The 17,490-nt window shown below is 48.9% G+C and overlaps 1 protein-coding gene across 1 annotated transcript in view; it reads left to right on the top strand.

Annotated features, from left to right (window-relative positions):
* The window catches only part of uvrag (UV radiation resistance associated gene), a 66,074-nt gene extending 54,800 nt beyond the window's left edge, over window positions 1-11,274 (top strand). The window contains exons 14-15 of the mRNA XM_077019455.1: window positions 1,251-1,342; window positions 9,056-11,274. Of these exons, the coding sequence (XP_076875570.1) occupies window positions 1,251-1,342; window positions 9,056-9,809 (846 nt within the window). The 3' untranslated portion in view covers window positions 9,810-11,274. The remainder of the gene's footprint in view (window positions 1-1,250; window positions 1,343-9,055) is intronic.
* The last annotated feature ends 6,216 nt before the right edge of the window (window positions 11,275-17,490 follow it).

The raw sequence follows: 17,490 nt of genomic DNA, 5'->3' as shown, positions 1-17,490 counted from the left end.
ACAAGTGTTTGGGAATTGTAGCATGATGCCTTCATGTTGATTGTAGAAGTTTGGGAATATCTTGTGTTACAAAGTCAGATGCTACTGATGTTCTAAGGGCAAATATGATGCTACTGTGGGCAGAAACTCCAGATGTCCAGTTCACTGTGTAACTCCAGTGATGGTTACCCAACTCTGTGTAACTCCAGTGATTGTTACCCAACTCTCTGTGTAACTCCAGTAATGGTTACCCAACTCTCTATGTAACTCCAGTGATGGTTACCCAACTCTGTGTAACTCCAGTGATTGTTACCCAACTCTCTGTGTAACTCCAGTAATGGTTACCCAACTCTCTGTGTAACTCCAGTGATGGTTACCCAACTCTGTGTAACTCCAGTGATGGTTACCCAACTCTGTGTAACTCCAGTGATGGTTACCCAACTCTCTGTGTAACTCCAGTAATGGTTACCCAACTCTCTGTGTAACTCCAGTAATGGTTACCCAACTCTCTGTGTAACTCCAGTGATGGTTACCCAACTCTGTGTAACTCCAGTGATGGTTACCCAACTCTCTGTGTAACTCCAGTAATGGTTACCCAACTCTGTGTAACTCCAGTGATGGTTACCCAACTCTCTGTGTAACTCCAGTGATGTTTACCCAACTCTCTGTGTAACTCTAGTAATGGTTACCCAACTCTCTGTGTAACTCCAGTGATGGTTACCCAACTCTCTGTGTAACTCCAGTGATGGTTACCCAACTCTCTGTGTAACTCCAGTGATGGTGATCAGCTCTCTGTGTAACTCCAGTGATGGTTACCCAACTCTCTGTGTAACTCCAGTGATGGTTACCCAACTCTCTGTGTAACTCCAGTGATGGTTACCCAACTCTCTGTGTAACTCCAGTGATGGTTACCCAACTCTGTGTAACTCCAGTGATGGTTACCCAACTCTGTGTAACTCCAGTGATGGTTACCCAACTCTGTGTAACTCCAGTGATGGTTACCCAACTCTCTGTGTAACTCCAGTAATGTTTACCCAACTCTCTGTGTAACTCCAGTAATGGTTACCCAACTCTCTGTGTAACTCCAGTAATGTTTACCCAACTCTCTATGTAACTCCAGTAATGGTTACCCAACTCTCTGTGTAACTCCAGTTATGGTGATCAGCTCTCTGTGTAACTCCAGTGATGGTTACCCAACTCTCTGTATAACTCCAGTGATGGTTGCCCAACTCTCTGTGTAACTCTGTGTGTCTCTTGTTGTATGTTCACAGCTTCGGTACCAGCATGGACTCTCAACACCAGACCTGCGGCAGACTCTGCCAAACCTGAAGCACTTTCTAGAGCACGGGCTGCTGGTGAGATGGTGAGTTAAATGGTTTGTCATCCTCAAACTTGCGTCATGCTTGCGTTAGCTGTGTGACTCAAAGTCTATGTGATTAAGTGTGTTTGATTTGAAAGTCTCGCCATGAACAAAGTTTCGGTTAAACTGATGCTCCATGACTCATGAGCGTAGAGCACATGTTCATCACCTCTGCCATTCTGACTAGTCACAGAGTTGAAGTTAAAATTGAGGACCGCTCTCCTTCAATTCCAGTGGAACCACTCGCTCTCTGTCAGCGTAAACAAACCTTTCACTAGCAGCATTTTATTCCTCCTCAGGGCTGATCAGGTGATAACACCAGGCCCACAGAGTCTGCATAGGCCCGCCTCGTCTCGGTGGGCGGGGAGGGGCCTGGCGCTGATAGGCCCAGCCACCTGTCCGTTAGTCAGAGACCTGCCCGTAACCCCAGCGATCTGCGCGGCAGCCTTCAAGCGTGTGGCCTTTGATCGGAGCCCCTCGGTCACGGATCAGCACTGCACACAGCATCCCTCCAAACGCTAATTTAATCATCTTTGTTTAGCAAAGGAAGCAGACCTGGTTAAGTGAAGCAGCTCGCTCTCCCTGCACTCTTAATGCACCTGGAAGTGTTTCAGGGGAGCAGATGAAACCATGACCACCTGACCTTTGTGTACCAGGCCAGGAAACGGAGGAGGAAAAGGAACTCGTTGCTGGTCACCCTCCATGGCCGGAAGCGTGAAGCTCAGACACACATGAGCTCACACACACACACACACACACACACACACACACACACACACACACACACACACACACACACACACACTGTTCATACACACATCCACAGAGCATGGTGCCTCTTCCTGTGTGCCCGGCACATCTGACGGACTCTCCTTCATGGACCCTGTGTAAAAATGTCAGCTCCAACCCATAAGTTACATTTTTCCGGGACCCCGGTCGAGTTTGAGTTACCTCGCAGAGCCTGTGTACGACTAGACCACATCGGCCGCTCAGCCAGGGCTCGTCCCCATGGCGACAGTGGAGCCCGCTCGGTGGTCAAATCCAGGTCGAACACATTCCTTTCATTCTGCGTTAGCTGCAGGACTCTTTTATGGCCCCTCCATATCTCCCATCCCGCCTACCCAAAAAGCCTCAGTTCAGATAGTGTTTCCAGCACAGGGGCCAGAAATGTGAAATATCGACACATAAAAACCAGCCACAGGGCACCTGCAGGAGTCAGTAGGGCAGGAAGTGTGTGTGTGTGTGTGTGTGTGTGTGTGTGTGTGTGTGTGTGTGTGTGTGTGTGTGTGTGTGTGTGTGTGTGTGTGTGTGTGTGTGTGTGTGTGTGTGTGTGTGTGTGTGTGTAAAGAGTAACATCAGTGAGTCTGCGGTGGCCATGTTTGACCTCTCCTCATACCACAGGTCCAGCATGTAGGGAGCCCATAATGCTTTGCATCCTGCCCAAGGGCAGAGCAGACTTTCCAGGAGTCACTGCTGCAGACTTTCCAGGAGTCACTGCTGCAGACTTTCCAGGAGTCACTGCAGACTTTCCAGGAGTCACTGCAGACTTTCCAGGAGTCACTGCAGACTTTCCAGGAGTCACTGCAGACTTTCCAGGAGTCACTGCAGACTTTCCAGGAGTCACTGCAGACTTTCCAGGAGTCACTGCAGACTTTCCAGGAGTCACTGCAGACTTTCCAGGAGTCACTGCAGACTTTCCAGGAGTCACTGCAGACTTTCCAGGAGTCACTGCAGACTTTCCAGGAGTCACTGCAGACTTCCCAGGAGTCACTGCAGACTTCACAAGGCAGATCACCTCATACAGGAAAACACTGTTTTCTTCCTCCTCCTCCTCTTGTGTGTGTGTGTGTGTGTGTATGCAGGGGGGTGGTGGTGTGTATGTGCACATGTTACATATTTCACAGATGAATTTCTAAATCTGCCTCATTAACATTTGATCTGTTTTGGGGGTTGGTTGCAGCAGGCTGAGCGCTGGCCCACGTCTCCTCCTGCTGGCCCCGCCCCTCTGCACCCACAGCGCCTCACAATCATCTCCCTGACCTGGAGCTCCAGTGGCTCTTCATCTGATCTCCATCCCTGACCGACAGGGTGGGGGCAGCTGTCTCTGATTGCTCCCATGCAGGTTATTTGCTACACCACAGATGGCTGCTTCTGATCTTTTGTTCTGTGGCTTTTGACCGTCGGTCTCTTCTACAGAAGAGCAGAAGCTGCTGTCTGCTGTGTCCCCACTAGAGGCTCGAGAGGGCCACCCTTGACCTGCACCCACGACCTTCACCCTTGACCTTCACCCACAGCTCTCACCACTGTGGCTGAATGCACCCTATGGACAACTGGGGAGTTGTGATGATGAGGATGATGAAGGAGGTTCTCTGTGGCTGCCTTAATGGCTAGTCCTGGTGTGTGTGTGTGTGTGTGTGTGTGTGTGTGTGTGTGTGTGTCTGCACCCACACGGGGCTCTGGATGACTTCCACTGGTGCCACAGGGCTCAGAGAGCAGCGGGGGCGGAGACAGGGTGGAATTTGACACATCCCCAGGCAAGGAACCTCACGCTGGGGTTAGAGGCTCTGAAGATGCTTCCGGAACACCAGAAAGAAGCAATATGAAGAATCATACATCCGCTTATCTTCACCTCTCCCCTCCCTCCCTCTCTCTTTCTCTCTCTTCCCCTCTGTTGCATACCATCTCTTTAGCCTTTGATCTTATTGGCTTATTGTCCTATAGCCCCTCCTCCAGCCTGTGTGTCATTCTTGCGGACCGACCTTGGGTGTTCTCGGTTTAGTTTCCGTACACGGCAAGTGTCTGCAGTGACCTGTTCAGCAGCTGTTCCCCAGTTATTGCTAAAGACCTTTGACAGTTTGATCACGATGCTTAACATTCAAATAATTAATCACATCTGGTGCGTTTGAACAGCTTCCCATCACGGCTTTATAATTTCAGCAAGTCATTCATTTTGTGGCCAGATGTTTGTAGCAGCATTCTTTAGCAAGACCTGAGAACAACAACGCGTTGGCCACGCAACAGGATCCGTGTGTTGCCTTTCTAGATCGTTTTTCAAAGGCATACTTGCACACATGCTCGCAGCATCAGGCAGGGAATCCGAGAGCCGTCAGGGGGGATTTGAGCATGGTCAATCGGAAGGGCTCTCTGTGGACGCCTCCTTGTCTTGCATCTGGACGTGCACGGCCCCGGTGTGGCCTCGGCGTTTGGGCCGAGCGCCGTCGTCCACGCCAGGCCCTTTGGCCTGGACACGTTTCTGCTCACCGGCTCCAGAGTGCAGCTTACATGCTCCGGTGTTTGGAACCGTGACGCATCATCATTAGGTGCCAGAAACACCCTCACATCTGGTTCGAGTGTCGTGCGGGGGGAAGACTCACTCCTTGGCCTCTCTGAAGCAAGCGCAGCATAAAGGACTGGAGATTTATCTCCACCGTCCAAGACAAAGGGTAAAGGGAGCCCGTCCTCCATATAAACACAGGTCATACCATTAAAAGTAAATGGTTCCATAGCAAACAGCATCGGGTTTGCTTTGCCCTCAGACTAGCCCACCTCCTCTATGAGATGATCAGAAAATGAAGGTCTGTCTCGATGAGACGGAGGACGACGTGTGTCTCTACGCTATCCTGTCCCTGCTATGGAACAGAAAAAAAGTCAGTGGTGGCACATCAAAGAAAGTGTTATCTGTGTGTGTGTGTGTGTGTGTGTGTGTGTGTGTGTGTGTGTGTGTGTGTGTGTGTGTGTGTGTGTTTTGGACGATTGTTTGACCCACATCAGGGTTGAGCAGAAACTGGAAGATGCCCAGGAAATGTTTGGATTTGCAAAATTCCAGACCTGGCTGGAATATCCATGACTAGGGGTGTGTGTGTGTGTGTGAGTGCAAGAGACAGCAAGAGAGATTCAGCTGTCTTACATGGTTATGCTGTTAAGTGTGTGTGCTGGTAGTAGAGGAGTGTGTGATGGGGCCTTTTGATCTCTGAGCATAAGAGGCTGATGAATCCCCTCACTTAATAAGCCACAACTGTTCTGTTTTCTATTCTCTCCTCCCTGGAGTGTCTGGGCCACTGAGGAAACTGAACCAACACACAGAGTTTGTCATCCTCTGATCTCCCAGAATGCCTCTCTCTCGTTCTCTCCCACTTTCTGAAAACTTCAAGGAAGTGTTGTTGCCCTAGCTGTGTGAAAGAGAGACAGAGAGGAGGAGAGGAGAAGAGAGGAGAGGAGGTGAGATGAGATGGAGAGGTGAGGTGGGGAGGTGAGATGGTGAGGGGAGGAGGGGAGGGGAGATGAGGTGAGATGGAGAGGAGAGGAGGGGAGGTGATGTGAGGTGAGATGGTGAGGTGGGGAGCGGAGGTGGTGAGGAGGGGAGGGGGAGGGGATGTGGGGAGGTGAGGTGAGATGGAGAGGAGGGGAGGTGAGGTGAGATGGGGGAGGGGGAGGGGATGTGGGGAGGTGAGGTGAGATGGAGAGGAGGGGAGGTGAGGTGAGATGGGGGAGGGGAGGAGGGGAGGTGAGGTGAGGTGAGATGGAGAGGAGGTGAGGTGAGATGGGGGAGGGGATGAGGGGACTGATCTGATTTTGCATATCTGTGTGTTGCATGTTTGACTGTCCTGCTGTTTTGCTGAGATTCAACAATTTAGGAAGAAAACCATGAATCACGTTGGGCTTACTGGGATTGTTCACCTCTGATTGAATGCAGTCAGCAGAGGGGAAACTGAGATTAACTGGAATCAGAGATGTAATCAGATTTTGAGTGCGTGTGCGTGTATTTTGTCTGTAATGGTCTGAAGTCCGTCCCCGTGAGACCTGGAGAGACACAGGCCTTCTGGACGTTTCTTAATGCTAGTCGGATACACTTCTCTAAGCGGCCTGCCACTACGAACAGCTCTGCTTTCACTCACCGTGACTTTAATTTGCTCCCACTCACGTCTGCCTTTATTCCAGCTTTAAGGCTGGGACTCATTACTCGCCGTATAATGACGTAGTCTGGAATTAGTGCGCCCACAGCTCTTCACTCACAGCAAACCTTCTGATGTTCATACTGCTGTGCAGAAATGTCACAAAAGACACAATGTCAGCATCATATTTTTCTCTTTAGCTGTAATCATATTTATCATTGTTTGGCGTAAAGCAAGCGTAGAGCAATTAGACCCCATCACTACCAGTGAACCTAGAAAACAGACACACACACACACACACACACACACACACACACACACACACACACACACAAAAAAAAAACACCCACCCATCAGACTGTAACAAAAAAACTACTATTTATATATATATATATACTCTTATAATTCTTTGCTAAAAATGACATTATCTGCACTTTGCCTGGTTTGGAGACCAGCAGTGTCTGGCCTTCACTCAGCAGGGTGTCTTCATGATGGCCCTGATCAATGCACAGGGTTGGGTATTACATTTTGATTGGCAGCTTGTCAGGGCCGATGTAGTACAGGTATGGCTCCTCCCACTTGGGGTGATTCGCTGATGAAAACCCAATCAACGCTTGTGGCTGTGAATCAATAAGCAGGGCGTATTCGGCTTGGCACTAACGTGCTGTAATAGAAGAGAGAAGCATTACGATTTCCCGTGACTGGAACTAAGGGGCTTCACACCACTACATCCACCGCTTGGCCTCGTGCACGGTGATGTAAGGCCTTCAGCTGGTGGGCCATGGACACCCACGCCATGAAGCTCACACTTTCTGTGCTGATGGAGGGTTGGAGCTCTGGAGAGTCCCATCCTGGCTTCACTGGATCCTCTGAGTAGATCATGGAACATTTAGCAGGGAAGAAAATCTCACTAGCTGAGTTGTTGCAGTGATTGCATCTCCTTTTACAGTACCATGCATGAATTCAGTGAGCTCTTTAGAACATCCCATCATGTTTGTGAAGACAGACTATAGGACTGAATGAAACACCTGAATTCAATTTATTGACAATTATATATTAATTAATAATTGTTCGTTTAATTAATTATATTTTCAGGTGTTCATTTTTAACACACCAATTCAATTAATAAGGTGTTTATCAATACTTTTGTCCATATAGTGTACAAACTATCAAGATCTACAGCACAGTTAGGACAGACCATAGACCTCCAGAACAGTCAGCATGGATGATCTATTGTATACCTGTAGGACAGTCCGGTCAGACAAACTATGATAAACTACAGTAGACCAGCAGCACAGTCCGGATCGGTGAGCTGTCCTGTACCTGTGAAAGGTCCAACAAGCTATCACGAACCTCGGGTCAGATTTACACACTGAGCTTCGACACTTGCTCTCTTCAGCATGGCACACATTGGGGGTGCTGTGTGCGGTTCCTCACTGGTTCCTGTGCGTGGACTCCACCTTCACCACTAACGTGTTTGGTTTTTATAGAGTCTTCAGTGGTATTTGGTCCTGGAAGCGGCTGCTCTTTATGGGAGTGTGTGTGCTATTGATCATGCTCATTTAGGAGCTGGATGCATGCAGCACCAGACAGTTGGCGTGTCGGAGTGTCTCTCAGATCTCCTCTTATTCAGAGGATTTGGAGAGAAGCAGCTGTGTGTGGGGGGGCACTTTGTGCATGTGTGAATGAGTTATGGGACGATCCATCATGCAGATGAGTGCATGCGAGGACAGGAGTGTCTTTCTCGCTCTCCCTCACACTCACATCCACACACTCCACTGGCATCGTCCTGTTTGCTTAACCTTGCCAAAGCAAAATGCATCAGCATAATTCATACATATGTTCATTGAGTCGTAAATTCATATGGTTCACTCAATATTAATTTAAAACTATGAGGGGGAAAATGTGAAATAGTTATGATTGGAATTGGAAAGGAATGACTTCAGAAAACACTACAAACTAGTGCTTCATAATATTGGCCAAAATAGTGTAGTTCACAGATATTTCAAATGCTGCTTGAGTTGCAGTATATTAAAGCTGGAAGGTGAACCCTGGGTGTCACACTGGTGAACCCTGCGTGTCACACTGGTGAACCCTGCGTGTCACACTGGTGAACCCTGCGCGTCACACTGGTGAACCCTGCGCGTCACACTGGTGAACCCTGCGCGTCACACTGGTGAACCCTGCGCGTCACACTGGTGAACCCTGGGTGTCACACTGGTGAACCCTTGATGAAACCGCACATTGCACTTCTAAATCTGTGCACGGTTTTAGAGGGTTTTCAAAAAGAATAAAAACTGGGTGGAGATTTGGGTCTCGAGTAGTCCAGACTGATGAGGTTTGTATGTGGGTCCAAGGTCCCATATTCTGCTCCCTGTAGTCCAGGCTCGCTTGTGTGCAGAACCTGACCTCCCTGGGGCGGTTTGGTTTCATGCATGCGCATATGAACGCATGTTTGATGTAGTTCGCTTTTACAAACGCCTACTCCTTTTGGCGTCCGTCAGACGTAATAAAACTGACAGTGAAGTACTATTTCTCAGGCACAAAGTCCCTGAACACTGGAGGTGGTTGGCCAGCAAAACACAGACACACCGAGAGATGCACTAGCGTCTGGGCTAGCGAGGCGAGAGTCTTATTTGTGTATTTGTGTTGCAAGCAGGAGTCTGAGGAAATGAAATGTATCTCATCTGGAAGTAGATAGGATGCTCACAGCACACAATAAAAAGCTAAACTTATTATTTAGGGTCTTATCTGCAAAAAGCCAACATTATGATGACCGTTAATGTTCTCTCTCTCTCTCTCTCTCTCTCTCTCTCTCTCTCAGTGATCGCCACCATGTCTCTAGTTCGATTCCGGTCCCATCAAAGACTCACGCGAGTGTTTCTGCTGTGCCAGACGTGGGCCCTCCGGCCTCTCCGGACCGAGGACCCCGTAAGAGAGCCAGCTCAGAGGCGGACAAGCAGAAATACAAAACGCCTCCACCCAGCTACAACACGGCCACAGCTCAACCCTGTCCCCCAGCCGTCCTGGAGGTCCCGCCCACACAGGACACTTTCCTCTCGTCTCTGCTGGACACGAGCGCTGAGCAGGGCAGGGAGTCTGGGCCCCCAGATGTGGGGCTGGGGCCCCAGACGGAGGCTGTGACTGAGACGGATCTCGGCCAGCCTGGTGAAACCACCCAAGCCTGCCTGCCCAGCGCAGGTTCCTCAGAGCACACCCAGCACCCGGGTACCATGAACGGATCAGCTGTTCCTGGAGAGAATGTGGTGTTGGGTGATGTGGGCACAGTCATGGCTACCGCTGAGGTTTGCTGTTCTGTGGAACAGGCGGAGGAGATCATGGGTACTGAGGCTACGGAGCTGAGATTGGGTTTGGGCTTGGGTCTGGGCTTGGGTGGAGGCCCACGCCTCCATGACTTCCCCTGCATTCCTGTGGACCACGCCGTGGCTGTGGAGAGTGACGATCAGGTCCTCGGGGAGTTGGACGCCGCGGGCTTTGAGGAGTTCTCCCGCCGTATCTATGCACTGAACGAGAACATGTCCAGCTTCCGACGCCCACGGAAAAATTCAGACAAGTGACGGACCCACAATATGGACCTGAGGATGTGGAGGTCATAGGTGAAAGGTCTCCGGATAGACCTGACCTTCATAAAACCTCCCCACGACAGCATTGAACATAGACTTTACATAAAGAGATATATTATTCTTCTTCTTATTATAATAATAATTATTAGGAAATATCTGGAATATTGACCAATTTGCACTTCTATGAGCATTTCTATAACCATTTCAAACAAAATAAAGCGAATGTTTGTGGTTGAACTGCTTGGCAGGTGGTTTTCTGTGAGCGCCGGGCAGAACTGTCCAGTGGAGACTGCAGGTGTGGAGATTCTTTTCTTTGAGATGCTTAAGGAGACCTCCAGAAGTCAGAGTTCAGATCCGCACTACCACAAGAACGCAGGCGGAGAGGGTCACCAGTGACGCCAGCTTACACGCACGTGCACACATACACATGCTCATTTAGAAGACTTGCTCATTTATCAGGCGCCACTCAACAGTGTTATAGAATCATGTCCCAGTTCAGGAGGTCTGGAGCAAGTGGACCAGTCTGGTGTCTGCTGGGAGCTGCTGGACTCCCCGCTGCTGCAGAGGGAGGGACATTTCAACTGTATTCATCTCTATTATTAATGAATTATTATTAGTAGTTTTCCTCCACTGCTGGAGCTCTGTGCTGTGATTGGTCCAGGCGAGGAGATCACTGTCCCTGTGTTGTGATTGGCCAAGCCGAGGAAATCACTGTCCCTGTGCTGTGATTGGCCAAGCCGAGGAAATCACTATCCCTGTGCTGTGATTGGTTTGGCTGTGGAGATCACTGTCCCTGTGCTGTGATTGGCCCGGCCGAGGAGATAACTGTCCCTGTGCTGTAATTGGCCCTGCAGAGGAGATCACTGTCCCTGTGCTGTGATGGGCCCCGCAGAGGAGATCACTGTTCCTGTGCTGTGATTGGCCAAGCCGAGGAAATCACTGTCCCTGTGCTGTGATTGGTTCGGCTGTGGAGATCACTGTCCCTGTGCTGCGGTTGGTTTGGCTGTGGAGATCACTGTCCCTGTGCTGTGGTTGGCCCGGCCGAGGAGATAACTGTCCCTGTGCTGTGATTGGCCCCGCCAAGGAGATCACTGTCCCTGTGCTGTGATTGGCCAAGCCGAGGAAATCACTGTCCCTGTGCTGTGATTGGTTCGGCTGTGGAGATCACTATCCCTGTGCTGTGATTGGTTTGACTGTGGAGATCACTGTCCCTGTGCTGTGATTGGCCCAGCCGAGGAGATCACTGTCCCTGTGCTGTGATTGGCCCAGCCAGGGACGTCCTGCTGTCTGCTGCTCCTACTGCAGATGCTCTTTCTTTTTCTTTCTTTCTTTCTTTCTCATTTCTATGATCAGCAGCAAATGCTGTTTTGTTAACTGCTCATATGGGTTTTATTTAAACATAAACGCTTGAAAGAGAGCCTTCCTTTTGCTGTGACGATGTATATTTACTTTTATATGGAAAGTGTTTTGTTATTAAAGTTCATAGACGAATGAAATGACTGTAAGCAGTTCGGTTTAACTTCTATTCTCACTCTCTCTGTTTGTGTGCATGTTATGATTAAGTTGGCACTGTGTGTGTGTGTGTGTGTGTGTGTGTGTGTGTGTGTGTGTGTGTGTGTGTGTGTGTGTGTGTGTGTGTGTGTGTGTGTGTGTGTGTGTGTGTGTGTGTGTGTGGCTCCTTCTCAAGCACGCTCCATTTGACAGCAGTCGAGCTGCAAGCACTTCACACGTTCTACAAACAGCAGACTGATGACACACTTTCCAAATCATCTCCCCTCTGCTCCTCTGCAGCCAGCCCTCGCCCCACTAACACCACTAACACCTCCTAGAAGGTTACAGACGTTACTTCTTTCTCCCATCACTAACTGCAGTTTTGCAGAAGGCTGTGCGTGTCTACGCTTTGCTGAGCTGCCTTCATGAGGGTGGCATAAATGAACAAAATGTTGCAGTCATGAGAAAACCTCTGAAAATGGAGCGTAACCTTCATCTCTGTTGGTCCACTTATGAAATGTTTCAGTGTAATGTGCAGCTGGTGCTCATAAATGGAGAAAAAAGACAACGTTATGATCTTTGCTTATGACAGATGGTAAGTAAGACACTGTTAGCAGTGTGATGAGTGGGAAGTGTAGATGAAAGATCCGTTCTTCTCTGTCTGCGTTATGGCAGGATCGACGATGCCCTCTTGTCTGCTTTGTGGGGGTGTGGTCCAAGCATGAGGTGAACAGTTGGATCCTTTCATTATCAGCCTGCAGAGACCCTTCCTCACTTCACACACACACACACACTCCGGTTCCTTGCAGAAAGCTGCAGGACTGGGTAGAGAACTGTGCTTTGTTCCAAAGTTCTAATCCACTGCAGGTGTGTGGAATTCTGGGATACGGGAACATCACGACGCCCAGCGCCGAACGCAGCAGCGTCAGGGTCGGAGGAATGTGTGAGCGCGTGTGATGTGCTGCGCTGGGAGTGCAGCCGCACGCTGTGCATTATGGGTAGTTCATAGAGCGTTCCCAGCAGCTGGTGCGAGCTGCTCAAACCTAAATCATTTAAGTTCTGACTGGAACAGGCTGGTCATGACCAGAAATCCGTCCCTACACACACGGCTTCACATTTGGCTTTGTTCCCCTGTTTAACTTAAGCTTTTAAGTTTCTCTGCCAGAGGATTCCCATTTATATAAGTTGTCAGTTAAATGATTAAATGATTTATTTGTTTTTTCAGTCTGTTCTAGTAAGCTCTCTATGCCAATTGCCATCTAGCCCTTCCAGATACACACACCAAATTTGCTCTTGTCTTTTCTCTTTCTTTACACTCACCCTGTTTCCATCGAGAATAAGAGTGATGAGAGGAGGTTACATTGACTGAGTCTCTTCTGGCCTGAATCAACAGACCTTAAGAGGCTCACAGGTTTGGATAGTGGCCTAATCCCACTGCAGACTTGTGGATACCATGGAGGTGCCCAGCTCTCTCTCCTAAACATCTACCTACATCTCACCCTACATCCCTCACTAGGAGTCATCTCTGTCTCCTAAACATCTACCTACATCTCACCATACATCCCTCACTAGGAGTCATCTCTCTCTCCTAAACATCTACCTACATCTCACCCTACATCCCTCACTAGGAGTCATCTCTCTCTCCTAAACATCTACCTACATCTCACCCTACATCCCCCACTAGGAGTCATCTCTGTCTCCTAAACATCTACCTACATCTCACCCTACATCCCTCACTAGGAGTCATCTCTCTCTCCTAAACATCTACCTACATCTCACCCTACATCCCTCACTAGGAGTCATCTCTCTCTCCTAAACATCTACCTACATCTCACCCTACATCCCTCACTAGGAGTCATCTCTCTCCTAAACATCTACCTACATCTCACCATACATCCCTCACTTGGAGTCATCTCTCTCTCCTAAACATCTACCTACATCTCACCCTACATCCCTCACTAGGAGTCATCTCTCTCCTAAACATCTACCTACATCTCACCAAACATCCCTCACTAGGAGTCATCTCTCTCTCCTAAACATCTACCTACATCTCACCCTACATCCCTCACTAGGAGTCATCTCGCTCTCCTAAACATCTACCTACATCTCACCCTACATCCCTCACTAGGAGTCATCTCTCTCTCCTAAACATCTACCTACATCTCACCCTACATCCCTCACTAGGAGTCATCTCTCTCTCCTAAACATCTACCTACATCTCACCCTACATCCCTCACTAGGAGTCATTTCTCTCTCCTAAACATCTACCTACATCTCACCAAACATCCCTCACTAGGAGTCATCTCTCCTAAACATCTACCTACATCTCACCCTACATCCCTCACTAGGAGTCATCTCTCTCTCCTAAACATCTACCTACATCTCACCAAACATCCCTCACTAGGAGTCATCTCTGTCTCCTAAACATCTACCTACATCTCACCCTACATCCCTCACTAGGAGTCATCTCTCCTAAACATGTACCTACATCTCACCCTACATCCCTCACTAGGAGTCATCTCTCTCCTAAACATCTACCTACATCTCACCCTACATCCCTCACTAGGAGTCATCTCTCTCTCCTAAACATCTACCTACATCTCACCCTACATCCCTCACTAGGAGTCATCTCTCTCTCCTAAACATCTACCTACATCTCACCAAACATCCCTCACTAGGAGTCATCTCTCTCTCCTAAACATGTACCTACATCTCACCCTACATCCCTCACTAGGAGTCATCTCTCTCTCCTAAACATCTACCTACATCTCACCCTACATCCCTCACTAGGAGTCATTTCTCTCTCCTAAACATCTACCTACATCTCACCAAACATCCCTCACTAGGAGTCATCTCTCCTAAACATCTACCTACATCTCACCCTACATCCCTCACTAGGAGTCATCTCTCTCCTAAACATCTACCTACATCTCACCCTACATCCCTCACTAGGAGTCATCTCTCCTAAACATGTACCTACATCTCACCCTACATCCCTCACTAGGAGTCATCTCTCTCTCCTAAACATCTACCTACATCTCACCCTACATCCCTCACTAGGAGTCATCTCTCTCTCCTAAACATCTACCTACATCTCACCCTACATCCCTCACTAGGAGTCATCTCGCTCTCCTAAACATCTACCTACATCTCACCCTACATCCCTCACTAGGAGTCATCTCGCTCTCCTAAACATCTACCTACATCTCACCCTACATCCCTCACTTGGAGTCATCTCTCTCTCCTAAACATCTACCTACATCTCACCCTACATCCCTCACTAGGAGTCATCTCTCTCTCCTAAACATCTACCTACATCTCACCAAACATCCCTCACTAGGAGTCATCTCTCTCTCCTAAACATCTACCTACATCTCACCCTACATCCCTCACTAGGAGTCATCTCTCTCTCCAAAACATCTACCTACATCTCACCCTACATCCCTCACTAGGAGTCATCTCTCTCTCCTAAACATCTACCTACATCTCACCCTACATCCCTCACTAGGAGTCATCTCTCTCTCCTAAACATCTACCTACATCTCACCCTACATCCCTCACTAGGAGTCATCTCTCTCTCCTAAACATCTACCTACATCTCACCCTACATCCCTCACTAGGAGTCATCTCGCTCTCCTAAACATCTACCTACATCTCACCCTACATCCCTCACTAGGAGTCATCTCTCTCTCCTAAACATCTACCTACATCTCACCAAACATCCCTCACTAGGAGTCATCTCTCCTAAACATCTACCTACATCTCACCCTACATCCCTCACTAGGAGTAATCTCTCTCTCCTAAACATCTACCTACATCTCACCCTACATCCCTCACTAGGAGTCATCTCGCTCTCCTAAACATCTACCTACATCTCACCCTACATCCCTCACTAGGAGTCATCTCTCTCTCCTAAACATCTACCTACATCTCACCCTACATCCCTCACTAGGAGTCATCTCTCTCTCCTAAACATCTACCTACATCTCACCCTACATCCCTCACTAGGAGTCATCTCTCTCTCCAAAACATCTACCTACATCTCACCCTACATCCCTCACTAGGAGTCATCTCTCTCTCCTAAACATCTACCTACATCTCACCCTACATCCCTCACTAGGAGTCATCTCTCTCTCCTAAACATCTACCTACATCTCACCCTACATCCCTCACTAGGAGTCATCTCGCTCTCCTAAACATCTACCTACATCTCACCCTACATCCCTCACTAGGAGTCATCTCGCTCTCCTAAACATCTACCTACATCTCACCATACATCCCTCACTTGGAGTCATCTCTCCTCTCGTTCTGCCTATGAGCAGTCCTCACACCTACAGCTTCACACCTCCGCCCACCTGCCTAGCCCTCCAACAGCAATCCATGACCTTTATAACTCCGCCCACCTGCCTAGCCCTGATCCCTCCAACAACAATCCATGACCTTTATGACTCCGCCCACCTGACTAGCCCTGATCCCTCCAACAACAATCCATGACCTTTATAACTCCACCCACCTGACTAGCCCTAATCCCTCCAACAACAATCCCTGACCTTTATAACTCCGCCCACCTGCCCAGCCCTGATCCCTGCGACAACAATCCATGACCTTTATAACATCGCCCACCTGCCTAGCCCTCCGACAACAATCCATGACATTTATAACTCCGCCCACCTGGCTAGCCCACTGACAACAATCCATGACCTATATAACTCCGCCCACCTGCCTAGCCCTCCGACAACAATCCATGACATTTATAACTCCGCCCACCTGCCCAGCCCTGATCCCTCCGACAAATACCCAAGACCTTTATAACTCCGCCCACCTGCCCAGCCCTGATCCCTCAGACAAACACTCATGATCTTTATAACTCCGCCCACCTGCCCAGCCCTGATCCCTCAGACAAATACCCAAGACCTTTATAACTCCGCCCACCTGCCCAGCCCTGATCCCTCCGACAAATTCTCATGATCTTTATAACTCCGCCCACCTGCCCAGCCCTAAGCATTTTACCGTCTTTAGCCAGTGTGTCAATTACAATAAAGGGAAACCTAACCAGCCTGTCTCCTCACGCCCCTGTACAACTGGAATAGTGGGTACAAAACACAGATATGTGATGCTAGTGTGAGCCTGGAAGGAAAACACCTCCGCTTACCACAACTGAGATGGAATGGTTTGATTTAAATGCATTAGAGAGGGCAAGCCCATTACATCATAGCTACAGGTTTGACCTTTCCATAGAGTTCTTTGCTTTATCTGACAGCCCCTTGTTTTTGAAGGCTCCAGGCTCTAGAAGGTGCCATCATGTGTACCTCCACTCTGTCCATGTACTATAACGCAGACAAAGACTGCGTGAACTGTGCTGTGACTGGATGGCTGATGGTGGGGAGGGTGGTACTTCCTACAGGCCACGCCCCCTCCTGCTCACCTGCCATACTCTATCACAGACCAGTCTTCTGCATCTGAACATTTTAGCTGTCTCAACATCACAGACAAGTTCTGGAACGTCTTTGGTCTTCTAGAACCACAAAGTAAATTGGTCATGTGACCATGATTTCACACACAAACACACACACACACACACCCCTCTCGGTGGAGTCTCTAGGGCGCTGCAGACTGGGTCTGACATCACTTCTCCACAAAGGTACAAACTTAAACGTTTCACATATTGTGAGGGGGGAAACAAACCCTCAGCAATCTGTGGTTTTCTGTAATTACCATTATGACTTGTAAACGATGTCACCGACACCAGCCTGTGCAGTCATGTGGAACCCTTCCCACCATACAAAGACTGAACACACCTTTGCTGAAGACCTTTGCTCAACAATGGGTAACAATATCGCAGTAAGGCCTTGAAAAGAAAAGATCAGATTAGTTACAGTAGATCATACCTGCATGTACCTTTGTGTGTGCATATTTTGATCTATGTGGCTGTCGGACAATGCGTAACCTTTTCTTTGATTTCATCCCTTCTTTTTCTCTCTCTATTATGTGCTTGGTTCCCAGCTTCCTCTGTCCCGTAGCCGCAGGGCTTGTGGGGGGTGACACAGCAGTTTGTGGTTTACGCGTGAAGTGCTCACAGGATGCTTTTCCCAGACACGCCAAGCAGAGTGCAAAGTGTCTCGTCTCTGTTGTTTGGCTGATGTGCACCAGCTTCACTGGAACAAGCACACATGCAGAGACCTGT

Source organism: Brachyhypopomus gauderio, chromosome 10, assembly GCF_052324685.1.
Source record: "Brachyhypopomus gauderio isolate BG-103 chromosome 10, BGAUD_0.2, whole genome shotgun sequence".
NCBI lineage: Eukaryota > Metazoa > Chordata > Actinopteri > Gymnotiformes > Hypopomidae > Brachyhypopomus > Brachyhypopomus gauderio.
Note: the sequence above shows the minus strand (reverse complement) of the source record. Positions and strands in the feature narration are given on the sequence as shown.